The sequence below is a fragment of the Protopterus annectens genome, chromosome 15.part0 (assembly GCF_019279795.1).
Source record: "Protopterus annectens isolate FY-2018-M chromosome 15.part0, PAN1.0, whole genome shotgun sequence".
NCBI lineage: Eukaryota > Metazoa > Chordata > Ceratodontiformes > Protopteridae > Protopterus > Protopterus annectens.
The window spans coordinates 603,781,993-603,808,323 of NC_056749.1; the positions used below are offsets into that span (position 1 = coordinate 603,781,993).

General features: G+C 38.6%; 1 protein-coding gene across 5 annotated transcripts in view; it reads right to left on the bottom strand.

Moving 5' to 3' along the window:
- The window catches only part of ARR3 (arrestin 3), a 535,442-nt gene that overhangs the window by 297,441 nt on the left and 211,670 nt on the right, over nucleotides 1–26,331 (bottom strand). For all 5 annotated transcript variants that reach the window (XM_044057442.1, XM_044057444.1, XM_044057443.1 and 2 more), the window contains exon 4: nucleotides 7,952–8,012. In XM_044057442.1, the coding sequence (XP_043913377.1) occupies nucleotides 7,952–8,012 (61 nt within the window). The remainder of the gene's footprint in view (nucleotides 1–7,951; nucleotides 8,013–26,331) is intronic.

The following is a 26,331-nucleotide window of genomic DNA, read 5'->3' on the forward strand; positions in this document are numbered from 1 at the left end:
AAACATAGACTGGCATCCAAACTTTAACACTTATCAGGCAATTACACGTGTATACGCTGAGACTTTTAATGTTTCGAACTGCTGGGTCTGTACGGCCATACCAACAGCATACGGGGGTTTATTGATGACTGCTATCCCCCTAGGGGTCAATGAGACCTGGAAAAATCTGTTTTTTGACACAGTTGCTATTAAAGCACATGATAAAGTAGCACTGTATTTGCCTGTGACACAAAAAGGAATTGTATGTTTTTACAAAAATGACACCATCCAAGTGGGATGGAGTAAGTGTAATGTTACAGTACAGTATAAATGTTATAGAAAACCAAATGATTTGAGTGGATCTTGTAGTACAGATTATGACTCATTTTTGAAATCTATGCATAAGACTCTTGATCAGGTACAATGCAATCCTGTACTTTTTAAACAGTTATCTGTAATAGATAGGAAAATGTTTCATGCAGGGCAGTCATTTCGTAACAAAGTAACAACTAAAGTAGAGGACTGTTATTTTGTGTGTGGTAAAAAGGCATATAAATGGTTACCTGAGAATTGGTCTGGCAGTTGTTTTTTGGGGTACCTGGTTCCGGCCATCTGACACACTGCGGCTTTGCCTCAGGGAAATATTCGGAATACCTGAGACGTGACCAAAAAGACTGTTAAGAAACCTGAGAATCCAGTGAGACGGATCGAAGTGGGCTGGAAAGACCATCGTGATGTGGGAACCAAACTTGTACACATGGACTTGAGTGATGCTGTCATATCCTGGGCAGGTATATTACCTGCATATGGTGCAGTTAAATCGATATGGGAGCTGCGAAAACTGTCGAAACTTCTCGAAGTAATGAGTAATGCGACTTTTTCTGCTCTTGAACTGATAACTGAATGCCATGAGAACTGTAGTACTCCAAAACCGAATGGCTCTTGACTTCACCCTAGCGGCGAGGGGTGGGACTTGCGCTAATCAAAGAAGAATGCTGTGCATTTATTCCTGACCATCAGCATGAAATTAATGATCATCTTGAGGTGATTCAGCAAGTGTCGGCCATGACCAAGCCAGGCCCAAACCCTCTGACAGATTTTTTCCAGAATGCATTTGGGGGGTGGGGTTCCATCTTTATGAACATATTGATTGCCATTGGGGTAGGATTACTCCTAATAGGAGTTTGTGTTTGTTGTGGAATCCCCTGCATGAAGAGATTAATTAAAGAATTCATAGATATATCCGTATCTGAGACTATGTATCAAAGTACTGAATTTGAAGAGCTGCTAGAATGCGAAACACTTTCATAAAAGCTTAAATTGAATGACTTTCTTAACTGCAAATCCTGAGTGGACGAAGTTAGGAAAAGAAGCAAACTGTTTATTCTTTTTTGAAAATAGAATAAAAAAGTATTAAGAGGAGGGAAATGTTAGAAAAAATATGTATTAATGTGTGTATGCTTAATGCCAACTAATAACCAAGTATTTTAATACACTTTTCATTCTATTTTTCATGCACTGTATTTTATACAAATTGAGTTTCATTTGAGACTGAAAAAGATGCTCTTTGCATACTGCAGTATGCTTTCTGAAACTTGCAAGTTGCCCTCTGACCTAGTAACTGCTAGCACAGCAGTATTCATGTTTATGCCTTTTGGAAATGTACTTGAGAAGCAGGTGCTTATCTGCTAGGTCAGGAACGAATGGATAAACAATTCTATATTCTGTAAATGTAATGATTTTAGACAATCAGCTCTGTCCGAAGGATGAGAACATGTGCAGCTGCAGTAACTTAGAGATAAAGTAGACAAAGGATTATTAGAGAAATGAACTGCTAGCATTGTGCTTGAATTAGCCATAGTATCTTGAATGGTAACATAACATGTATCTAACTGGGAGTAATCAAGGCCATGTTGTTTTCCTCAGGAAGTTTCACATAAAAAATGATAAATCAGCAGAAAATCATGGGAAAGATGGTCAGCAGATGATGATGAAAAAGGTAGTAATCTGTTACGTCATCATGGTAGGACATAACCAGTTTAAGAATATATAAAAATGAAAGTATTTCCTGTTCTGGTTAGACAAACTCTGTATTAGCACGTTTTTGTCTCTGTGCTGCAAGATTAAAGTGCCTTAACCTGAACCTACCATGTTTTGATCATTTTTAAAGTATATTTTTCCTTTGACAGGGGTGGACAAGAAAAATGACAACATCAGAGCAGAAGCCAAAGCGGTGCCAACCACCCAGAAGGTCAGAGAGAAAAGGATCATGGTCATTCAGGTACAGGGTCAGGAAAGTAGAAGATGATTTTTTGAAGAAGATTTAGGAGAAACATTAAGAAGGTAAAAGGAAACAAGAATATCCTGTTAAGAGATGGCTGGATTGAATGAGAGAAAATATGAGACAGTCAGGCGTGATGGCCAAAAAAGGTAGGGGAGTGGCACTGAACTGAGAGTGGTGGCGACTGCCGACTTGGCACCCTGACTCCATGTTTAAATGGGGAAAAAAGGGGTTGAAGATGATGATGAAATGTTTTAAAAGAAGGAAAACAAGCATAATTATGCAATCTGCATTAATGGTGACAAAAATGCTTTGTTTTCTTTTGTCTGTGCAAATTTTAAAAGCTATTTATTCTAGGTATTGAATGCTGAAAATCATGATATAAGGGGAGTTTTCATAAGTTAATTGGATTGCAGAGATTACAATTGGCAATTACTTTTAAGCACATCAGAACCTCCGGGGTAGAATTTTATTTATTTATATAGACATTTGTTGACCAGGTTAGTCTGACTGGACAGGTGCCCCTTTTCAGCAGAGACCTGAGGAGAAAAGCTCCAGAATTAAACATACATGATGTAGATAGAGAAATACCATAAGTTACATTGCAATTATTGTCTACACACAAAGCAACACAGTAATTTATACATGTGAAGCAAAATGGTGGGAATCTTTAGACAATCTGAATATTCAGATAAAAGATAAGAGCAGTATAGATACATTCAGTACAGAAATATTTTATGATGGCAAATATTGAGAAGTAATGAGATAATATCTTCATAGAACATATTAAAATATCAGAATCTAAAAAGAGAGTCATAAGATCTATTTTGAGGAAATAGGTGAAAGGTCTAAAAGAAAAATCGGTAAGGAGTATAGAGACAGCAAGGAGAGGATGAATTACGCTGGGTTGGTACATGAGCAGGACCAGGATTTTAATATCTTGTCTTTTAATGCTTTTTTTGAAGCAGTAAATATCAGGAATCAGAAAGATCATATACATTTTAAAGCAGTGCTGAAAAAGCACTCTTAGGAGTTTTGTTTTATTTTTAACTTGTTTTTTATCACGTATCATTGTCACATGCCTTTTTTTAACTATTTAAGCTGCTGTTGTTTAACCTTGAGCTAGTCTGATGAAGTCTCCTTGCAGAGATGAAATAACTTACTGGTTGATTTAATAAAGAATCACATTGCCATTTTGCTAAAAGGAGTGAGTTCAATGTTCCGCTTATTGTTTTTTTCTCTGGGATTCAGAAAGGCTTACTGCAAAATGGAAGCCATAACTCTGAAGATTTATGCATTGTGATAAGCCTCAGTGTTTCAGAGGCCACATTCCTGCTACGGCTTTTCATTGACACTGGCTGCAACATGGAAAGCAGGCTTGCTGGCAAAGCCACATCCAAATGCAATACTGGGGAAAGGCTAATGCAAGTTAGCCATGTAGTCTCCCCCAGAAAAGGGGCTGGCACAGGAACAGCAGAGAATCACTATACTACATTTTTTGCAAGGTGGAAAAAGGGATCACTGTCTTTTGATGGTGATCATCCAGTGTGTGTATGTGTGTGTGTGTGTGTGTGTGTGTGTGTGTGTGTGTGTGTGTGTGTGTGTGTGTGTGTGTGTGTGTGTGTGCATGTGTGCGCGTGTGCGTGCATGTGTGCACGTGTGTGTGGTGTCTGTGTGTCTTTGTGTGATGTGTTTGTGCTCCCTTGTGTGTAGGAATAAGGCTATACCTCTCAACCTGCCAACATAGAAAATTCAAAGAACAAAGGCCCTTGAGAAGTTGGAACATTCAGCTAAAAAATGTGGACATCTAATTAGCATGAAATGTGAATGCCAAATAGCACATATCTCTTCCCACTTCCAGTAGGAATGTGGGATTCTATTCAGAAACACAGGTTTAAGAAACAGAGAGTGGCAAAATGATGGAACATTATAACAGATATAAGCATATTATCAAAAAAACAGTGTAAAATTAATAGGCTTTAATGAATTGTATTGCAAAATTCTACCACAGAAGGTCATTTATTTATGCTTCAGGAAAGGGAAGATGTGAGATCTCTGTCCTATTTCTTTAGATTATTGTTGCCACTGGTATATTGGTCATGTAGTGTGGTTTTCTGTGTACCATGTAATAAGGGAGATTCAGAAAATTATGTGAATGGGGTAAATCAAGCCTGAAGATAGAGACATACTTCCAAAAATAGAGACATTCTATGCAGAAGTAATTCAGGCCTGAAAATAGGAGCACTCCTCTAAAATAGGGACAGTTGAGACATCTGAATATGACCATTACTGCATGGATATGTGTGTACACCTGTGTGTGTGAGAGTTGTTGCACTGAGTGAGGTATTTTATGTTGGGTGTGTGTGAGTGCCTGGTTCCAAGAGAATGAGCGAGTATGTAGGCGCTTGCTTGCAGTGGTGTGTGTGTGTGTGTGTGTGTGTGTGTGTGTGTGTGTGTGTGTGTGTGTGTGTGTGTGCGCGCAAGTGTGTGTGTGTGTGTGTGTGTGTGTGTGTGTGTGTGTGTGTGTGTGTGCGTGCGTGCAAGTGTGTGTCTGTCTGTCATGTGTATTATGGAGATGCTTATGCTATGCACTAAGCAAGTCTGTAGGGAAAACACTTGTGCAGTCAAGTCTGACACTATAGGGTTTGATTCAGAGACATGATAATTAGCTGCTAATGAGGTATTCTTTGATGTTGATTTATCTTATCTCTGAACTGGAGAATTTTGCCATTGTGCTAACTGGCAGACCCAAGTAAGGAAATGTGCACTGGCAGCAAGAATCTTTATGAATCCAAGGTTGTTATTGCTGTCTGGTTTTATCATTTTATGAGATGGAAATCCTACTGGAGCTATATGTTTTTGTTTTTCTTGGAGAACATGGACAAAGGATAAAATAGTTGAAAGAGAAAAAAAAAAAGGAAAACAGAGGAGAGTGATGATGTGAGGTAGTGCCAGCTGTGCTAAGGAGAGTAGGGCAGTGCATGTATAACATATGCCAGCATAGCTAGCTGGAGTTTTGTAAAGAATTATATGTCATTTGAATATCAAACTGATTTGTACAGATTCTTGTATTGAAATGTATTTGTAAAGTTGCTTGTGTTAAAAATGTATCAAAAATGGGTCCTGCTGGACAGAAAAGAAATATACATGTATGTCAGACTGTATTGTTGTAACTGATGAAATGTATATATTTTAACAGAAGATACTGGAAGGGAAGGGGTTAAGCTCAGCCCAGCTAACCTTAAGAAAGATACCCTGAAATTAAATGACTTGGTTTAAGCCGTAAAGATTTTATCGCACAGGTCTGAATGCAGCCAGAGAATGGCTTATTAGTCTCTGCAGGAAGGGGGGAAGTGTTACAGTTGTTTTACAGTTTCCAGATGCTAAAGTGTATTGTGACACATCAGTGCCAGATCCTGGTTCAGTTTCTAGTGAGGGGGTAGTGCGGGCACCACAGAGTCAAGTAACCAGGGGTGATGTCATTCTGTAGCCAGCAGTGAAATTGTGTTTGAATACTAGTGGGAGATGTGATAAGTGCACTCTGTTTTTGGACCTGACAAGAGATATTCATCCACTTTCATCTTGCCTTGCTTTGATAAGTAACTAGGCAACAGTAATTATTCAGTCAGTTAGGAAAATATAGTGAGATTAGCTAAATGTATTTTTTTGTATCTGTCTGAGTCTTTCCATTTTGATCTGTGTTTTTTTTTAAATATTTCCTGTGATTGAAACTCTGGAGTTTATTGTAAGCAGATATTCAGTATTTTCATGTTTTTTGTTATTTATTATTAAATATATCTAAACCTTTCATTGTGGCTGATCTTTTAGAAAATATTTAACTTTTGAGAGTACTTGCATTTATTTAGTGGCACTGTCCCTCCATATTCCTGAAAGTCTTTCTGCTTGTTCAAACACTGCCATTTGTATACATATTACTTTTACTAAGTGTAATCGCGGTGGTGGTGCTGCGGTAGCATTGTCGCCTCACAGTAAGACGCTGTCCGGTTCGATTCTCCGCTAGAGCGTCTTCTGCATGGAACATGCGTGAATGGGTGTACCTTCATTGAAGGTTGTGCGTCAGGGCTGGTAACTCGGCACATAAAAATCAACTACCAATCATTAGCAGACTGGAGTTCCGCTGTGGTGACCCCTAACCAGGAAAAGCCGAAAGACACAACAACAACAACAATCGGGAACCCTTGCAAGACCCTTCAAGTAGCTGCCTTTGGTTGTTCTGGTGGCAGTAAATTTACCTTATAGTCTGGGTAGAGGTGTCAGATTGGGTAAGCTGTGCCAGCCTTTCCCAGGTGTGTGTGTGTGTGTGTGTGTGTGTGTGTGTGTGTGTGTGTGTGTGTGTGTGTGTGTGTGTGTGCGCGCGTGCGCGCATGTGTGTGTGTGTAAATCCAAATCTCAAAAGAGAGTGTGTGTGTGTGAACAGCTACTTTGAACAGGGACCCTAAGAGCACTGATTTCATAGAGAGAGTGGTAGCAGACTTGGAACATCTGGCTAAGGACTCAGCTTTATAATGGTCAGTGGGGAGTGTTATTTGGGGCCTGCAAAGAATGCCCAGACCCAGGACTGGAGTGTGCATTCCCTGTGTGCTGTAAAGGGAAATTGTACTTGGTGCAGAGGGTTGCATCTGAAAATAGTGTGTGTGTCAATTTTTCTCACCTTGAACATTCCCCACTGTTGTATGTGGTGGGGATTGAAGCTTCTTGATGTCTGGCCCAGAGGATGGACATCACAAGAAGTACAAAAGTTCATCACAATCCATGATATGACATGAATATATGCCTGTGGATATATTCTGCAGCAGAACACAGGGAAAAGTGTATGATAAAAATTTATAAATGCTATTCTGGAGTGGGAAGTCTGTATGGAGCAGGACTGTAACGTAACTAAAATGAAATGTGTAGTGGATCAGTGATCTATTATTAAGAATGTGTTAATAAACTGAGAGAGTGCCGTTTGAGTGATGGAATGGTGCATGCCTATATTTGTCTTTCATCAGATTAGCAGATGAGTCATTCATGACTGGGACTATACCTGGCTAAAGCTGGATTTGGGGTTATGTTGAAGAGATGAAGATGAGATAATGAGCTGGGTTTGCAGTTATGAAGAACAGATGAAGATGAGATAGTGAGCTGGGTTTGGGGTTATGTAGAAGAGATGAAGAAGATGTGACGGCACACTTTTCCATCACTAAAGTTTGATATGAAGTTCTGATTGCATGCATTAATGTATTTGCTGACTGTTGACAGATGCATTGATGAGTACTTATGGTCTCATTAGAATACTGAGGAATACGTCTATTCTTTTGCAAACATGTTTGGGTGCTTTTTTATTTGCTGTGTCCAATGCTGACTCAAAGGTTCTGCATGAACATGCTACTAATGGGCTTGGGTTTCAATGAGCATAACATAAGCCTGACACTATGGTTCTATGATGATTCTATTTAGAGTTGTTGAGGTGGACTTTGTTTCTGTCTGTCTGTGATGTAATCTGGACCAAGTTCATATTTCTGCATATAAAAGTTAAAGCTGGAGATTGCTTTCTATCTGTAGAGTTTGAACTTAGTAAACTTAAGCTGAGTATGACTTCTGGATAATCAGTGGCTCAGCTGGAAAGTTTGATGGAAAAGTTAGGCATGGGTTGTAATCAGCATCAGATTCTTTCAGAAATGTACTGACCTATGACATCTACTCGGTCTACATGATCCACAAAGTCTCTTTTTCCAAGGTAAAGTGAAAGCTGCAAAGACAGAAAAAAATATGTTATTTAATTCACATGTATTAATAAACAGGTGTAATCTGCTGAGTAAAAAGATGCAGTTAAGCAAAAATACAGTAGGAAATATGATCATGTAACATCTGTCAATAAAACAGTGCATGTCAGAAGCCATTAATAAATCAATCAGCATATTGCTTTCCTAGGGGACACATACAGTAAAAGCCAAAGTTATAACACTGAATATAAGTTTCCATTCCTACAGCTATAAGCTTAGGTGTGTGTGTGTGTGTGTGTGTGTGTGTGTGTGTGTGTGTGTGTGTGTGTGTGCGTGCACTCGCGCACATGTCCATGCTTGTATGCATGTGTGAGTCTGTTTGTCTGTCTGTGTATGTAAGCAACTGAGTATAATGGATAAAACAGAAATGTACCTTGACGGACATTGCAAGGCATTTGTGACAATGTCGCGCCTATCTGGGGACAGAATTTGGGACATCTCAGCTAAGTTAAAAAGAGTAATTAAGATAGCTCATTGTTCATACTGGAGTGAACAATTAAAGAAGGTCCTTTCTCATGGATATGCAGAAAGATATGATGGGATTATCAACCATTCTAGCATGTCTGGGAAAGCTGTATTGCCAAAATCCTCTGATAACTTTCTGTGGCATTTAAATATAAAGACAAAATTCATTTTAACCTTCAGTATGGCTAACAAAAAGGTTTCAAAGACAGGGGATTCAGTTCCTGTAGTCCAAGAGTGAAATAAGTAATATTAAGGTCTTTAATTATATCATAAAACTAAAAGGGAAAATATGTGAAAGTAACATGTTAGCAATAAAAAATGAAGTGATCACCCAGTGACCCAGATGTAGGATATAGTGATAATACTTGCAGAAAATGTTTGTACAGATTTAATACTAAACAAAGACATAAATCAGAATGCTGTGAAAATGGGAGAGATCTCTTCTATAATTACAGCTATGACAACAGCTACTGCCACAAATAAAATCATTAACTCACATTCCATAGGCTCTGATAACATAACTTCTTATTTCTCTACAGAATCAAGAAAAAAATGCCTAAACTCCCCGTCAGTAATAATAAACAACATGGCACTATGTGGACTTATTTCTTATACAGGCTAACAAGCTGTAGTTTCAACAGTTCACAAAATGGGAGGGGCATATCAAAACTAGACAAGTGTATTGACAATGAAGAATCACGTTGCAATCTTGCTGTATATTGTGTATAAACTGTATTAACTGTTATTATGGCTGGATGGTGGCTGAAAAGTCACCAGACCAATCCTCCTACCTGGTTAACAAATAGAAAATACATAAAATAACATAAATAGATTCATCACCTTATCCAGTATCCCATGTAAAATCATGGAGAAGGTCATAATGACATTTATCAAAAAATCATACAGGTGATGTACTTCTGTTAAATATGAAACAGTATGGGTTTGTTAAGGGACTTGCTTGCCTTTTGAATTTGTGGCATACTTTGAATGTTGTTGTTGTGTCTTTCAGCTTTTCCCGGTTAGGGGTACAGCGGAACTCCGGTCCGCTAATGATTGGCAGTGGATTTTTACATGCTGAGTTGCCAGCCCTGACGCACAACCTTCAATGAAGGTACACCCATTTATGCATGTCTCCACACAGAAGACGCTGTAGCTGAGAATCGAACGGGACAATGTCTTACTGTGAGGCGACAATGCTACCACAGCACCACAATACCTAATGAAGGGCTCACAGTGCATGCTGCATGTCTTGACCTTGTTAAGACATAGAACTCTATTCCACATAAGATAATATAGCAATAACCCACAGCTGGGTATGGGTAATGCTGGATTTACCCACTGTTGGCATGGTTTGGTAACAAGGGAAAAACCTGAGGCACCAAACAAAGCCAACTGTAGGTAAATCCAGCATTACCCACACCCAGCCATAGGTTATTGCTCTTACACAATGACATTATTAAAGAAAAAAGTTACTTAGTTTTCTTAAATAACGTCCTTGTATAAGGGCAGCATTCTGCTTTTCTGTGTTATTCTCTTGTATCCTGGGGCTTTCTTGATTTACTGTGCATGCGTATGGGACTTTTGTTCCCACAATTACACAGTACATCAGTGCTGTGTAAAGGAAGCATTTTTTTTTTTAAATATGATGTGTATGACTGTTTTTGTGCAAAAAGAACTGACTCACAGAGATGCTGTTATGGATGGAATGTGTGGTTTCTGCAGTAGCTTAATAACTTTAGTGACCACTGTACGATACGGTAGACAGATATAGTATTAAACAGTTCAGTACTGCAAGCATTATACAGAATATTCTAGACTGTGGAAAGAAATAGTGCTTTTGAATTCACTGTGTCTAAGTGGTGTTCTTTCACGTAAGCCATTTAAATACTGAACTCCTTACCACTGCCATGCATTTCAGCCAATTAATAAATTGAAATAGCATCCATAGGCCAAGAATCTGCTGAATGAATGAGGGTACAACAAACAAATTACTTTTAATGGGATAGTCATACCATCTCCCACTGACAGTACATTTCTGAATATGTAAGAGCAATACTAATAAAATGTTATATAGTTAATGAAAAGTATTATAAAACTGCACTTAAATTGGTAATGTAAGCAAGCCCAGACAGCTAACAAGGTTTTAAAAAAAATTGGACAAACACACAGTTTTAGTGAAGCCTTTTCTTCACATTCAGATTTAATTCTGAGGTATCCTAGGGCTTTCTTGACATATTGTGCATTCGTATGGGACTTTCATTCCCACACTTACACAGTACATCAGAAAGGAAGATCTCTGTTGCTCCTTTTATTTTTTATTTTTTTAAAATAAAGGTTGAAATTCGGATACTTAAGAGGTATAAGAGAGACGGGATAGAGAGAATACAAGGAAAATCAGGTATGTTTCTTTAGTTTTGAATAATGTAACTGATTTTCTTAGTATGTTCTTTATACTGTCCCACTTGTACCTCTGGACTGTCTGGATTTCTAATTTTGTTATCTTTTTAATGATGAAGAAAATTAAAAAATTTATAGCATATGAAGGTGATTATCTGATGTCCTGTGCAGCTACCTGAACTGGTACCTCCTCAACTCAAAGCTGAGGGTAACAAAAATAAAAAAAGATTTCTGAAAGTTGAAGACTGAAAAGCTCTTCTGCTCTGAAAATGTAGCAAGCTGCTTGCTACAAGGTAACAAGCAACTTGCTACAGTTTAAAGCACTGCACACAGAACACTTCAGCAGTGATTGCAAATGCAGAATTGGAATTCATTTCTGAAGCCTTAATATCCTCACAGCTTCATAAAGCAATGCTGGTACTGCATTTCCACAGTTCCAGCACCTGATGACTGTCCTCCCTGACAGCTTGCTTCTGGGACAGTTACCCCCTTTGCCACACTGTAGTTACAGTTCTAGAGGGTAATTTAAAATTTGACTAGTGTGCAGCTACCAGAGTCAGAGAGCTATATTTTGTAACCCAACTAATTCTAAAAAAAAAAACATGTCTGGTCACTCCAGGGTGATCACTTTTATCACTTTGTACCTCGACTGAATGGCAAATTACTGAATACAAAATACAGTATACTGTAGCCTTTCAGCAATCGGGTCTATATTAGATCAGCGAATGCTTAAAAAAGTGAACGCTGATTGATCGACCTTATGTAAACAAAAGCTTACAATCTTTTTTTTTTCTAGGGAAAAAAATCGCTGATCCAAAACACATACACACAACACAAGCACACCAAACAAACAGAAATCCACACACATACACCTAAAATCTGACACCTAACCCTACACTAAACTATGCACACACCACTAACTATCTACTTACCTTAACCCAAACCCTAACCCTAAGGTCCGTCACCATCGCACATTCACCTCACCCATTCCCTAACCCTAACTCACCTAAACCCGCCCTAACCCTCATGTCCACACAATCGCACACATACCTAACCCAAGCCCTAACCCTAACTCACCTCACCCACCCTAACACTCACATCCACACAATCGCACACTTACCTTAATCCGACCCATAACTTTCCACCACAGCACTGAAAATACCGAAGCAACAGAAACGGACAACCAAATTATTTCCCTAGGAAAAAATTTGAGTTTCTGTTGCTTTGATATTTTTAACATTCACTAAAATAAGGTTGATCAGTCAGCATTCGCTTGTTTAAGCATTTCTTGATCTAATATAGACCCCAGCACTCTATCTGACAGTGATTTCCTACTAGAAAAATCATAGGGTTGCACCCTTTGTCACTGCATTCTGTTTCTTATAGTTTAATTAGAGGAGACCAGTGCCTTGTCTCTAACACAATATTTGATTTGGTTCTGTGGTAGAATATACCACTGAAATAACTAACACTAAATCAGAGGATCTAATAGTGAAGTCAGATATCAGTCATTAATTAACTTTTTTGCTAAGATTTACAATTTTTTTTTTCTAGAGGGGATGCAGAAGCAATACAGAACATGAATTACTTGCTCAGTCACAGTAGATATTTATTTATTTGTTACGTGGATAAGTGGTGGCTGAAAACCCATTTACCTTAAGAAAACGTATGCACCTATAGGAGGAACATGTAGACTCCAGGCAGGTAGTGACATGATGTTAGGAGCGAACCCACAGCTTGCACTCTCATGCAGAAATGTTACTACTGAGCCCTTGTGCTGCCTAGCAGTACTGCTTACTTCTCAGGAAGGTCATGAATGAAACCATACTCTGCTTGATCTAAATAAAAGTCTGGCCTGGTCTGACTCCCTCTTCCTACCTTGTGCCTTGTTCTCACTACGCTGTGTAGTCTCTTTCTCTATTGTCCATGTATAACATTATGACAGTAGTATATCTAGGCCAAACGGATGATAACACATTCCTTACCCGCTGAACTGATTTTCTGCTGTCTCCCACTCTAAATTATGTAGTTATCACTGCTGTTAACTGCCAGCACAAATTTGAATCTAAAATAGAAAATAAGTTACAGTTGTCTGAGCAAGAGACAAATATGCTGAAGTTTTGTCAAAAATGTCAGACTTTGAGGCTCTCTCAAATTACAAGTGCAAAATCCAGAGGCAGAACATTGGAGGGAGAAGAAGCAGAATAACAGTATCGCGACTCAGAGTTAGGAGTGTCAGAAATGATGTACCAGAATCAGCATTGGGAATATCAAGGTGTGGAATGCAACAACGCTGGAGGTGCTAGGGAATGGAGATGGCACAGTCGGCACTGAGAGTATCAAAGTATGAGAGCAACAAAGCTGTAGCTGTCAAGATCAGGTATGCTACAGTCAGCAAAGGAAGTATCAAAGCGTGAGAGCAACAAAACTGGTGCTGCTAGTGATGGGGATGCTACAGTCGGCATTGGCCGCATCAAAGTGTGAGACCAACAAAGCTGGAGCTGCTAGGGATGGGAATGCTACAGTCATCATTGGCAGCATCAAAGTATGAGAGCAAGAGAGATGGAGCTGCCAAGACCAGGTATGCTACAGCCAACACTGGAAGTATCAAAGTGTGAGAGCATCAGAGATGGAGCTGCCAAGATCAGGTATGCTACAGTCAGCAAAGTAAGTATCAAAGCATGAGAGCAACAAACCTGGAGCTGCAGGGGATGGGGATGCCACAGTCGGCACTGGTAGTATCAAAATATAAAGCAACAGAGATGGAGCTACCAAGATGAGGTATGCTACAGTCAACACTGGAAGTATCAAGGTGTGAGAACAACAGAGATGGAGCTTCTAGGGATGGGAATGCTACAGTCAGCATTGGCAGCATCAAAGTATAAGAGCAAGAGAGATGGAGCTGCCAAGACCAGGCATGCTACAGCCAACACTGGAAGTATCAAAGTATGAGAGCAACAGAGATGGTGCTGCTTATGATGGGGATGCTACAGTCGCTGCTGGCAGTATCAAAGTATGAGAGCAACAAAGCTGGAGCTGCCAAGATCAGGTATGCTACAGTCAGTAAAGGAAGCATCAAAGCATGATAGCAACAAAACTGGTGCTAGTGATGGGGATGCTACAGTTGGCATTGGCCGCATCAAAGTGTGAGACCAACAAAGCTGGAGCTGCTAGGGATGGGAATGCTACAGTCAGCATTGGCAGCATCAAAGTATGAGAGCAACAGAGATGGAGCTGCCAAGATCAGGTATGCTACAGCCAACACTGGAAGTATCAAAGTGTGAGAGTAACAGAGATGGAGCTGCCAAGATCAGGTATGCTACAGTCAACAACAGAAGTATCAAATCATGAGAGCAACAAAGCTGGTGCTGCTAGTGATGGAGAGGGCACAGTCAGCATTGAGAGTATCAAAGTATGAGAGCAATAGAGATGGTGCTGCTTGTGATGGGGATGCTACAGTTGGCACTGGCAGTATCAAAGTATGAGAGCAACAAAGCTGGAGCTGCCAAGATCAGGTATGCTACAGTCAGCAAAGGAAGTATCAAAGCATGAGTGCAACAAACCTGGAGCTGCAGGGAATGGGGATGCCACAGTCGGCACTGGCCACATCAAAGTGTGAGACCAACAAAGCTGGAGCTGCAGGGGATAGGGATGCGAGGAATGTCAGAATCAGGGATGTTGCAATCACAGATGATGATATGAGGTCTGGAATTCATAGAGTCACATAAATGTAATAGTTCTGAGGTGACATGTTTGAACATTCTGGACTCTGAACATCCTGAGTGAGCTTCGGTTTAGAAGGGTAAACATAATAAATGTGGATGACAGCTTTAGTTCCACTGATTAGACAAGCAGAGCTACTGTAGGTGCAGACAGCCCTGGGTTATGCAAGGCATTGGCTTTGGAATGAAAAGCAGATGCTGGGAACAGCAGCACAACATGGCTGCTACATTTGCTGTTTCCTCTGACTGTTGCCATGTCCTTTCCACAATGGCAGTGGTGACATCTGAGGTAGAGAGTAATTATATAAAGGGTTGGAGTCAAGATCCCTACAGGTTTACCTCACCTTTCCTCAAGAACATATGCTGAGTTTGTATTCACTGTCAGACAATCTGGAGACCATTCATGCTTTGTTTCTTAGCAAGTGGTATTTTTGTAAATACATTTTTTTTACTTTTGTAAATAGTATTAAAAGTAAATTTGAAAATCTGAATTTGAAAGGTTGTGTGTGTGTGTGTGTGTGTGTGTGTGTGTGTGTGTGTATGTATGTGTGTGTATATACGTGTGCGCGCAAGTAGTTATTTGTGTATGAGTGTGCATATGCGATATTGTGAGAGTTCATCATTGCCATAAGATTCAAAATGTTATGTTTGGATACTTACTATTCAGAGTTAAAACTCAGGGTTATCAAAGCCAGAAATGTGGGATTCACATTTAGTATGCTTTAGTGTATACTATGTTTAGTACATGGTTACTACATTCAGATCGAGTGGGACAAGGTTCAGGGATGCAGCAGTCATACTAGTGAATACAAGTATCAAAGCTGCCACAGTCATAGTTAGAGACTTTTGGATCAGAGTACCCCAGTCACAACTAGGACTGTTCCAAACACTGTTTAAAATGTTACATTCAGGGGTGTCACCGTCAGCTACAATGACTTTAAACAGAAAAGACAGCAGCACAGAACCTTGAAAAGATTCATATATTGCCCAATGCCCTCAGATATGTCCCCTTATAACTTTCCTTTGCCTTTTGACTTTCAACTAAGTTTGTATCCTGTTTACCATTTTAGTGCAAAACCCCATACTTTAACTTTTCCAGTCAAGTTTATGGGTGTTACAGATTTATTTATTTATTTATTTATTTGACATTTGTTGACCGGGTTTGTCCTGCTGGAACAGAGCACTTTTTCAGTGGAGACCTGGGCAGAAAAGCTTCACAGTTAATGCAAACATATAATAGTTACATAAAACAAACGTATAATAGTTATAATAGTTACAATAATACATACAGTATATTTGAAAGTGAGTAGCTATATACAAAAGCAGGTTAACATGAATGGTAATTAGTTTGTACAAATCAGGATGAATTATGGTACAGCACAATAGTATAGAAAAGATAAAAAAAATGTAAAATTTGCAGGGCAAAGTATAGCGGTTATTGTGCAGTAAGAGGTGGTGGATAAGTATGGGTTTCCAAGTTTAGTCATTTTGCTGTTTAAGGCTATACATCAGTACAAAATAAAGTAGTAGAGAGTGGAAGATGAGGAGGCAAAAAGAAATGATTTTATAAGAGTGAGGCAGTGCAGAGAGTTAAGGAAGAAGGCATGCAGAGTTGAACAGGAGAGAGAGATAGAAGGAAGGCGAGTGTTAGTTTAAGTGGCTACATTCAGATTTGTTGGTAGCAAAGAACTGTGGCACTACAGTTGAAAGTTACAGATGCGTCTGGTTCAGGAGTCATCTTAAAACAAGAATTGGAAAGGTCAGATCAGCAGGGACTGCAGTCACAACAGAGTATGTGATTTTATGGGTAATTGTGAATTTTGTTGAAGCCTAATTAGCAGACAGGCCATTCCATCAAATATCACAAATAAAAAACAGCAGGGGATTATATTTAGGAATGAGAGAGAGAAAATAGAGGCTTCAGGATAATCTGACTACAGAGTCACAGATGTCAGCAACCAGTGGCTGAGGTCCAACAGTTATAAATTAGTGACTGTGGCATTTTCATGTCAAGTGTTTGGAGTTGCATAGGCTTCTGTTTGGCGTACTGGAGTGAAACGCATGGTAACAGTTCTGGATATTCCTCCCCTCAAACTATTGCAATTTTTATTGTGAAGAAGGAAATCTGAGTCTTTCAACCTTACAAAGCAATAAACCTTTGTACAATGAATGATATACAGTATGTAAGGAGGAATGTCTAGGTGCCATTCACTTTAGATGTAATATCTGGTTACACTGCATGTTGACATTTACCTGGGCCTCTGGCATTCTGAGGTGAAATTTAGTGCTGCTGTATGTGAGAGAACACCTGAAGACTTCCGAGCAGGACTATAGTGTGATCATACTTAGATTCTGCCTCTTTTTACAGTTCTCCACTATGACTATTTATTTCAGTATAAACTGATTGTAGATTTGGGTGGTACTGTAGGCAAGTGTCTTGTACTATGACATAACAGCTTGTGACAGTAAGGGCTAACTGAACAATACTAAATGACTAGTAATGTTCACTGCTTGACATATGTCATACGGTACATGGAATATTAACAAAGAAATGTTATGATTAATTTTGTATTCCTGCTTTTATGTTTAAGGCTACTGACAATATGAACCCAAAAACATTGCACACAGGGATCAGCATGTCTGTTCAAAGCCTGCAAATGCAAATAGATCTTTTGCCCTTTAAAAAGAGGGAGAGGGGTGATGGCATTTACCTCTAATTTGGTAGGGCTTGGAGGTGATGATAGCTAAGAAGATTATTGTAAGATACTCCTATGGAAAACAGACAGTGAAAATTTGTTTTCAGTGCTGTTTAAAGTCTTTTCCTAGCACAAAATTCAAACAAAAAGTTTCAGAGAATTGCTGTTTCTCCGGAATGCAATAGCAAACCATGAGATCATATCCAGCTGCTCATGTAAATGAAATGTGCTTTTATGTGTGATATGTCATTAGAGTACAGTTATTTTTTTATATTTATTTCTACTTTGTTGACCAGATTAGTCCCACTAGGTTAGCAGTCTCTTTTCAGGGAGACAAGACGTTGTATTCATACCGATCTACGGGAAATATGGCTAGGGAACTGGGAAACTACCTTACTCTCATATATTTTTTGTGGGCAATTGGAAACATTAGAGCATTGTCTTAAATTGTGAAACAGTAGAGAGAGAGTGTGTGTGTGTGTGTGTGTGTGTGTGTGTGTGTGTGTGTGTGTGTGTGTGTGTGTGTGTGTGTGTGTGTGCATACTCGTGTGTGTGTATGGGGGACAATATTTAAAGAAAATATTTTGGGATATGTTTTAAATCTGAAGATGCAAATTTAAATATGTTTCTGTATGGCTATTAAAAAGAAAACAAGTAAGGAATATGTGAATAAGCTGGATAAATAATTGTTTTATGTAATATATACTTTTTGGATTGTAAGAACTAATCAGATTCTGTTTAACAAGAAGTACATTTTGTCAGACATTTTAAGAAAAATTAGACTGAGATTATACCAGAAAGAATGGGGGTCATATTGCTAGTGTGTGGTTGAAGTTTGACATTAAAATTATGTTTAAATGAGGGATTCTTGTTTTTTCTTTTCTTCTTCTTTCCAAGGAGTGCAAATATGTAAATATGTGAATTTATAAATTGCTATGTATAAATAAAGGACTCCTACTCTTTCTGGTAAGTGCTATAGTATCTGTTACATTCATCTGAGCTACTACCAACTCAGGCTGATGGGGCCTGAAGGATGGCACGCTCAGCGTGTAGCACCATCTGAATTAAAGAATAAATATTGGAAAAATTAATCCAAGCACCTGGGGCAGGAATAGAACCCACAGCCTTCTGATCTTCCAGCACTAAAGATGAGTAGGCTACCTGATGAGCCAATAACATAACTTTGTGAGTGTGTGTGTGTGTGTGTGTGTGTTAGTACTACAAACAGAAAGAGAGCATAACGTAAAACTAGTGCAGAAAACCTCGTTGAAACATGTTATGAAATATTTTGCAGCATTGCATGTATCAACAAACTAAAGCTTCATGCGGTATACTGTTGTATTAAAGACACCTAGGTGTAAAATACTAAAGGTATGATTCTATGAGAAAATGTGTTCCACTCCTATAGACAAAAGGCAGCACTGCTCGTAAACAGGTAGTCATTATAATCTGGTATCTTATATGAAGCCCCCCCCCAAAAAAAAAAAAAAAATCAGGTAAGAAGTTGTGCAAGAACTAAATCCAAGAGTTGGAGATAGCAAAACAGTGTTATTTTATGGTTGTTTTTAATGATTTTCTTCATCACACACAAAATAAGAAGGAAAGTTGTAGAACTAGTGCTCCTTCCTTAGTCAAACTTAATCCATACCACACTGATGTGCCAAACAAAGGGTACAACAAATGCTTATCTGCCATCTTAAAATGTACTTACTATATTTAGAGGTGTGGTGCCATGGAGTTCTGCTTAGACTCAAAATTGTCTGAATTATTTCATATAATCTGTATATGTACCTGTAATTATTTTCTTTCAAAACAATCCTAATTAAGGTTTGCAGAAGCTAGAATTTGCGTAAGTTACAATTAGGATAAGTAAAGCTCATCATTATTAAACTACTTAGTTAAATCGTAACAATTAACTACAAAAAGCTAATTGTTCCTGTAAGCTTTGATCTCATAGCGTACTTGGTATTTAATAAAAAACAATATTAACTAGCAGGAGAACATAAGTAAGGCTGTAATTAACATCTTAATTAAAGGCTTCAAAACATTCTCCAGTTTGCATAGGCAGCAAAGTCATTGATTTGTTAAGAACATAATTATTCCTGCAGGTCCTGGAAAATGGGGTCAAATGCTGTATGGGAAACACTTGATAGTCAGCATACAGTTTACAAGAAAAAAATACTAGAAACCCCAGTGATAAATAGTTACTCTTGCAGGCAGATGAATCTGTGAAATGTATGGACATTCCTTTAATCACAGGAATGGTTTGCTGACAGTTTACTATTTTAAATTTTATGAAACAAGGATTATCACCTATGACACATTTTTAGACCACTCACGTAATCCATTGAGACATAGCAAGGAAACCTGAAATAATCTGATTAGCTAGAAATAAATCTTCACATGAGACTTCTGGGAGCATTGTAAAGCATTAATGTAAGTGATTAACACCTATGACATAGATGTTATTTGTATACAGGTTAGCCCCTGATTACTGTAGAAATACAGATGAGAACAATGTTTACTACTATACTTTAAAGACGAGGTGTCTTGCCAAGATACTCTTCTCTAGTTTGCTTTGCCAGCTCTTGCAAGGTTGGTGATTGCAAACCTTCACCAGAGGTATGTGAAGAAAGTTTGTTCAAATGGGGACACTGTGAGTCTCCCATCAGTACTAGGTGATGTGTTTGTGCTTAATAATGGTCTCCTCTGGCAGCAACATTAATACGGACCTATGAACTTATTTAAGAAGTGTCTCCTGGTGGTTCATCTGTGCATTTTCCACCTTCCCACATATGATACCAGCATCCTTGTTAATTTACAGTGGCTAAGTACGCAGAGAGTCTGTAAACCAATGTGTCCCAGCTCCTGCTCTTTAAAAACTACTTAGTCTTTGTGATTTTTGGTACATAATTACATTATACCAGGTTGTACTAAACTTATAAATCCATTTTCACTGTATTTTTTCCTGCCTACCTCTAAGCCATCACATTTTTTTAAGGAACATTGCAGATTTTGACTTTTGCATTTGTCCTTCTTAAACTGTGTCATTTTGTGACAGAAAAGTGATGATTGCAGTAAGCAAATAATGACTTCTTTATTTTCAGCAAAGGCATGCTGATGCAAATACTATTTATTCTAACAATGTTATAAAAGAACAGCAATTATATTTAAAAAGTGTCCTTACTGTATTGTCTTGGTTGCTGATTATTTTTACTTTGTCTCTAATTTTTGAAGTAAGAAGTTGTCAGCTATGTTTTTATGTTCCATCCAAGTAAATATATTTTAAATGTTTCTCTACCTTAATTCACATTTCTCCAATGTTACTATTCATAAAATCAGTTTGAATTGTAATGTATGAGGTGCAACATCACTGTATGTGCAAGGTGGCTATGTGCTCCATTGGTGATTTTCTCATTTCCCTACTGCCAATCATTAGCGGACTGGAGTTCCGCTGTGGCGACCCCTAACCAGGAAAAGCCGAAAGAGACAGCAACATATAGCCATGAAGTTGGTGTAAGAGAGGGTGCTTGCGCTTAGTGAAAGCACTGTTTTCATTGTGTGTAGTGGACTTCACGGCAACTATATTCTTCAGCAGATGTGATTGTGGAATTGGTTTGTGATCACTGGTGTGTCAGCCACAGAGGAAAACATTTTGAACACTTTCAGGATAGTCAAAAAGGCTGTCACAAGTTCTTCTGGTAACTTAAATTAAACTGTGGCTTTAATAAACTTTTCATATTGTTATAATGAATATTTCTTTACATCTTTCTTAGGTAGGTTGCCATTCTCAACAAAACTGGTCCAAATGAGAATGAGCAAAAAAAAAAAAGAAAAGAAAAAAAAAATCAGGGTTTTAGTAAAGTGACCTACGAAAGGCAGAGAACTTGGACAGTACTGTCTGAGTTATAAAAGAGGACACTGGTATTTAAGGAACTACATGGTAAAATGTGTTCAATTGCCCTGGATTAAGAATAACAAAACATAGTGGTAGCTTCAGGTTGGTAAGATTTAGAAGGTTGCTTGGGCAGAATAATATAATCAAAGGGTTAAACTGGCTCACTGAAAGGGATGTGCCTGTTTGGAATAGGCTGACTGAAAAGATCTAAGCATAGAATAATCTATCTCTAGTCTAGACTAAAGAAAGTTCTGAAGAGGCCATGAACAACAGAATATGTATGATTTAACAGTGCTGGAAAGTATAGAGTCTTGACTGCCTGTCCTTTATTTGTTTATTTGTTTGCATATATGTGGAATAAAACTCAAAGCAATAAAAGCTGATCCTAGTACTTTGTACTAAGTTATTGTATATGATGCAATTGCTATCTTATAATTATATAAATTTTTAAACCCCTGTAAAGCTAAATCTTATATGTATATCTATATATATATCTATATTTATATATACTGTATATATATATATATATATATATATATATATGTGTGTGTGTGTGTGTGTGTGTGTATACATAAAGTAAAGTGTCTTGCTGCTAACAAAGTGCCTGGGTATCTACTCTAACTAATAAGAGAGGCAGGTGACTTAAAGAATAATATATCTTCCTAAATGTATTCTGAAATCAGACTCTGCCATATATTGTGTATCAAATGTTCACATTTAATGATAATAATTTGAATTTAGTGATGCAATTAACTAGAGGAGCTGTTTGTTCAGTCTCTAGTTCTCATGCTCCCCTAACTCACTTATTTACGTTTATTATTTCCCACCAATAAATTCATTCTTCTGGATGGTGAAAGTTAAATGAATAAAAGAGGTGCCATCATGCACTGCAAAAGCTAGCCTTTTTTGATTATACATGCATACATATATACATATGTGCATACATACCTACATACATACATACAAATATTTCAAGCAAGAGCATTAATGCCCTTGTAGTCTGCCAATATACCAAACCACTTGTTCCCGTAATAACTGTCCAGGCTGTTCTTAAAAATATCTAAATTAGTACTTGCTTAATGTAATTTGGTAGTCTATTTCATCCATCAGCTGCTCTTTTAAAAAACCAATTAGTACATTTCTCAGTCCTATAGAATCTTTTTTAATTTCTCCAAATCTTTTGGGTTTCTAATACCATGACGGAAATGGACCCCATTCATAAGTCAAAGTATGATTAAAGTTCATGAAATTAGTACTGTTTCAATAACTGATATCAGTCAGAAGTACTCTTTGCAGCACCTGCAATGTACCCAGCAATGACTCCTTCTGCAGTTCGTATGGAGTTACATGAATTGGTAACATACCTAAATATGACTGCAGATTTTTTTTTTTTATAAGACCTGTTGCCCCTACTACTATTGGAACTGTCTGGGTATCTTTCTTCCACATTGTTCTTGTTTCTGCCTGCAAATCCTGATATTTTATGACTTTGTGTCTCTCTGTATGCAGGACACTGTAGTCACTGGGTGTAGGGATTTCAATCATCAGTGCTACTTCTGTTTTCTTTTCATGGACCACTATACCTGATTTTCTCGCATCTGTCTTTTGAACTGTTGGTAATGGGTGATCCCATGTGATGTAGACTTATAATTTTCTGTAATGCTTTGTGGCTCATGTTTCCAGTGTTTTTCAATACAATACAACCTGCTACAAGGTGCGCAACTGTGTCCAATTCTGTTTTACAAAATCTACATTTGTCTGTTTCTCCACATGTTCAATGGACTTTGTAAACCAACATGTACATAGCCCAAGTGTAGCCCATTACCTTGGGCCGTCAATATTAACCTTTCAACTTTTGGTTGAATTTGCCCCTCCTTAACCACCCTGGGTTCGATCCTGATCAATATGAGGTTCTTCCAGATGTTTTCTATACTTGCAACTATATTAATGCATTTTCCACATTTTTTGCTTTCTCATCTGATCCTTTACCTTATATTCTTTCTTTTGTTTTTTGACACATTCAGTTGTTGCCTGATTTTTAACTTTTTCCTGTTTGATGTCCGTTCCTGCTTGATGCCAATATGCTTCTGCTAGACTAAGAAAGGTAGTCATCTTAGATTTATTCTCTTCATGTTTCAAAATTTTCACTATGTTTGGGTCTTGTGAGGTCAGCAGATATGTATGCAGTCCTATGATTGCTGCTGTATACATGTAATCAATTTCAACGAGGCCCGTACCTCCTTCGGAACGGGCAATATATAATCTTGGTATGCACTGTTTTTATAAATCAATTGATGAGCATGAATCATCCTCCTTGCTTTCCTGTCTAATCTATCCAACACCTTTTGGGGCCAGTCAATCACTCTAAAACTGTAAATTAGGATAGGAAGAACAAATTGGTTTATAGCTTGAATTTTGTTTATAGATGTTAACTCTTTTTTTTTCAGGATTAATTTAAGTCTTCTAAAATATTCCTTACTAAGTTTTATCCACATTTGTTCATGTTTTATTGTTGATCCTTCATCACTTCCCAAATATTTATACACTCCTTCTTGTTCAAGTTCTTTTATGTCACATTCTTGTCCCAAACTGACGTTTTCTTTACTGCTTTAAAGGTGCACATTTGTCAAGCCCAAATGACATTCTTATATCATCTGAAAAAGTTTTGACTACTTGCAGTTGTGCTTTCAGTTCCTCATCTGATGAGCTATACAGTTTTAAATCATCGACAAAGAGAAGATGAGAAATTTTTACACTTTGCTGCTTTCTGGGAGCCATATTATAGCCATGACCTAAGCTGTTAAGCAGACAGCTTAATGGATTAAGGGCAAGGCAAAAGAGCAACAGTGACAGAGACTCAGCCTGGAATATCCCCCTTTGGATTTTTATCCCTGGAATAATAATTTGCCCTTTATTATGGCTTAACTGCAAAGTGGTTTGCCACTGTTTCATGGTCGCTGTGATGTAATTTATCAGTGTAGGGTGTATCTTATACATTTTTAAGCACTCTTTTTTCCATGAATGTGGGATGCTGTCAAATGCTTTTTTGTAGTCAGTCCATAGCATACTTAGATTCTTCCTCTTATTACAGTTCTCCACTATGACTTTATTTAACAACAAATGATGTGGTGAGTGTACCCAAGGGTGAGAGGCTAGTGACTGGAGCAGACCTCAGTGGGCATGTTGGTGAAGTGAACAGAGGGGATGAGGAAGAGATGGGTAGGTATGGTGTTAAGGAGAGGAATGCAGAAGGTCAGATGATTGTGGATTTTGCGAAAAGGATGGACATGGCTGTGGTATGTATTTTAAGAAGAGGGAGGAGCATAGGGTGACGTACAAGAGTGGAGGAAGATGCACACAGGTGGCTTATATCCTATGTAGGAGGGCCAGTCTGAAGGAGATTGGAGACTGTAAAGTGGTGACAGGGGAAAGTGTAGTTAAGCAGCATAGAATGGTGGTCTGTAGGATGACGTTGGTGATCAAGAAGGAGGAGGAGCATGAAAGCAGTGCCAAGGATTAAATGGTGGAAGTTAAAAAAGGGTGATTGTGAGGTGGAGTTCAGGGAAGAGTTAAAACAGGCACTGGGAGGCAGTGAAGAGTTTCCGAATAGCTGGGGTAACTACAGCAGAGCTAGTAAGGGAGACTGCTGGAAAGGTGCTTGATGTGACATCTGGACAGAGGAAGGAGGACAAGGAGACCTGGTGGTGGAATGAGGAAGTACAGGAGAGTATACAGAGGAAGAGGGTGGCGAAGAAGAAGTGGGTTTGTCAAAGAGATGAAGTAAGTAGACATGAGTACAAGGAAATGAGACGCATGGCAAAGAGAGAGGTGGCGAAGGCTAAGGATAACACATATGAAGAGTTGTATGAGAGATTGGACACTAAAGAGGGAGAAAAGGACCTGTACCAATTGGCTAGACAGAGGGACAGAGCTGGGAGAGATGTGCAGCAGTTAAGGGGAATAAAGGATAGTGAGGGAAACCTACTCACAAGTGAGGAGAGTGTGTTGAGTAGATGGAAAGAGTACTTTGAAGGGCTGATGAATGAAGAGAATGAGAGAGAGAGAGAAGGTTGGATGATGTGGGGATAGTGAATCATGAAGTGAAACAGATTAGCAAGGAGGAAGTAAGGACAGCTATGAAGAGGATGAAGAATGGAAAGGCTGTTGGCCCAGATGACATACCAGTGGAAGCATGGAGGTGCTTAGGTGAAATGGCAGTGGAATTTTTAACCAGATTGTTTAATGAAATTTTGGAAAGTCAGAGGATGCCTGAGGAGTGGAGAAAGTGTTTTGGTACCTATCTTTAAGAATAAGGGTGATGTGCAGAGCTGCAGTAACTACAGAGGGATAAAACTGATCAGTCACAGCTTGGAGTTATGGGAAAGAGTAGTGGAAGCTAGGTTAAGAAAGGAGGTGATGATTAGTGATCAGCAGTATGGTTTCATGCCAGGAAAGAGCACTACAAATGCAATATTTGCTCTGAGATTGTTGTTGGAGAAATACAGAGAAGGTCAGAAGGAGTTGCATTGTGTCTTTGTGGACTTAGAGAAAGCATATTACAGGGTGCCTAGAGAGGAGTTGTGGTATTGTATGAGGAAGTCGGGAGTGGCAGAGAAGTATGTAAGAGTGGTACAGGATATGTACGAGGGTAGTGTGACATTGGTGAGGACTGCAGTGGGAGTAACAGATACGTTTAAGGTGGAGGTGGGATTACATCAAGGATCAGCTCTGAGCCCTTTCTTATTTGCAGTGGTGATGGACAGGTTGACAGGTGAGATCAGACAGGAGGCCTCGTGGACTATGATGTTTGCAGATGACATTGTGATATGTAGTGAGAGTAGGGACCAGGTTGAGGAGACCCTGGAGAGGTGGAGATATGCTTTAGAGAGGAGAGGAATGAAGGTCAGTAGGGCTAAAACAGAATATATGTGTGTAAATGTGAGGGAGGGTAGAGGAATGGTGAGGATGCAGGGAGTTGAGTTGGTAAAGGTGGATGAGTTTAAGTACTTGGGATCAACAGTTCAGAGTAATGGTGAGTGTGGAAGAGAGGTGAAGTATAGAGTACAGGCAGGGTGGAATGGGTGGAGAAGAGTGTCAGGGCTGATTT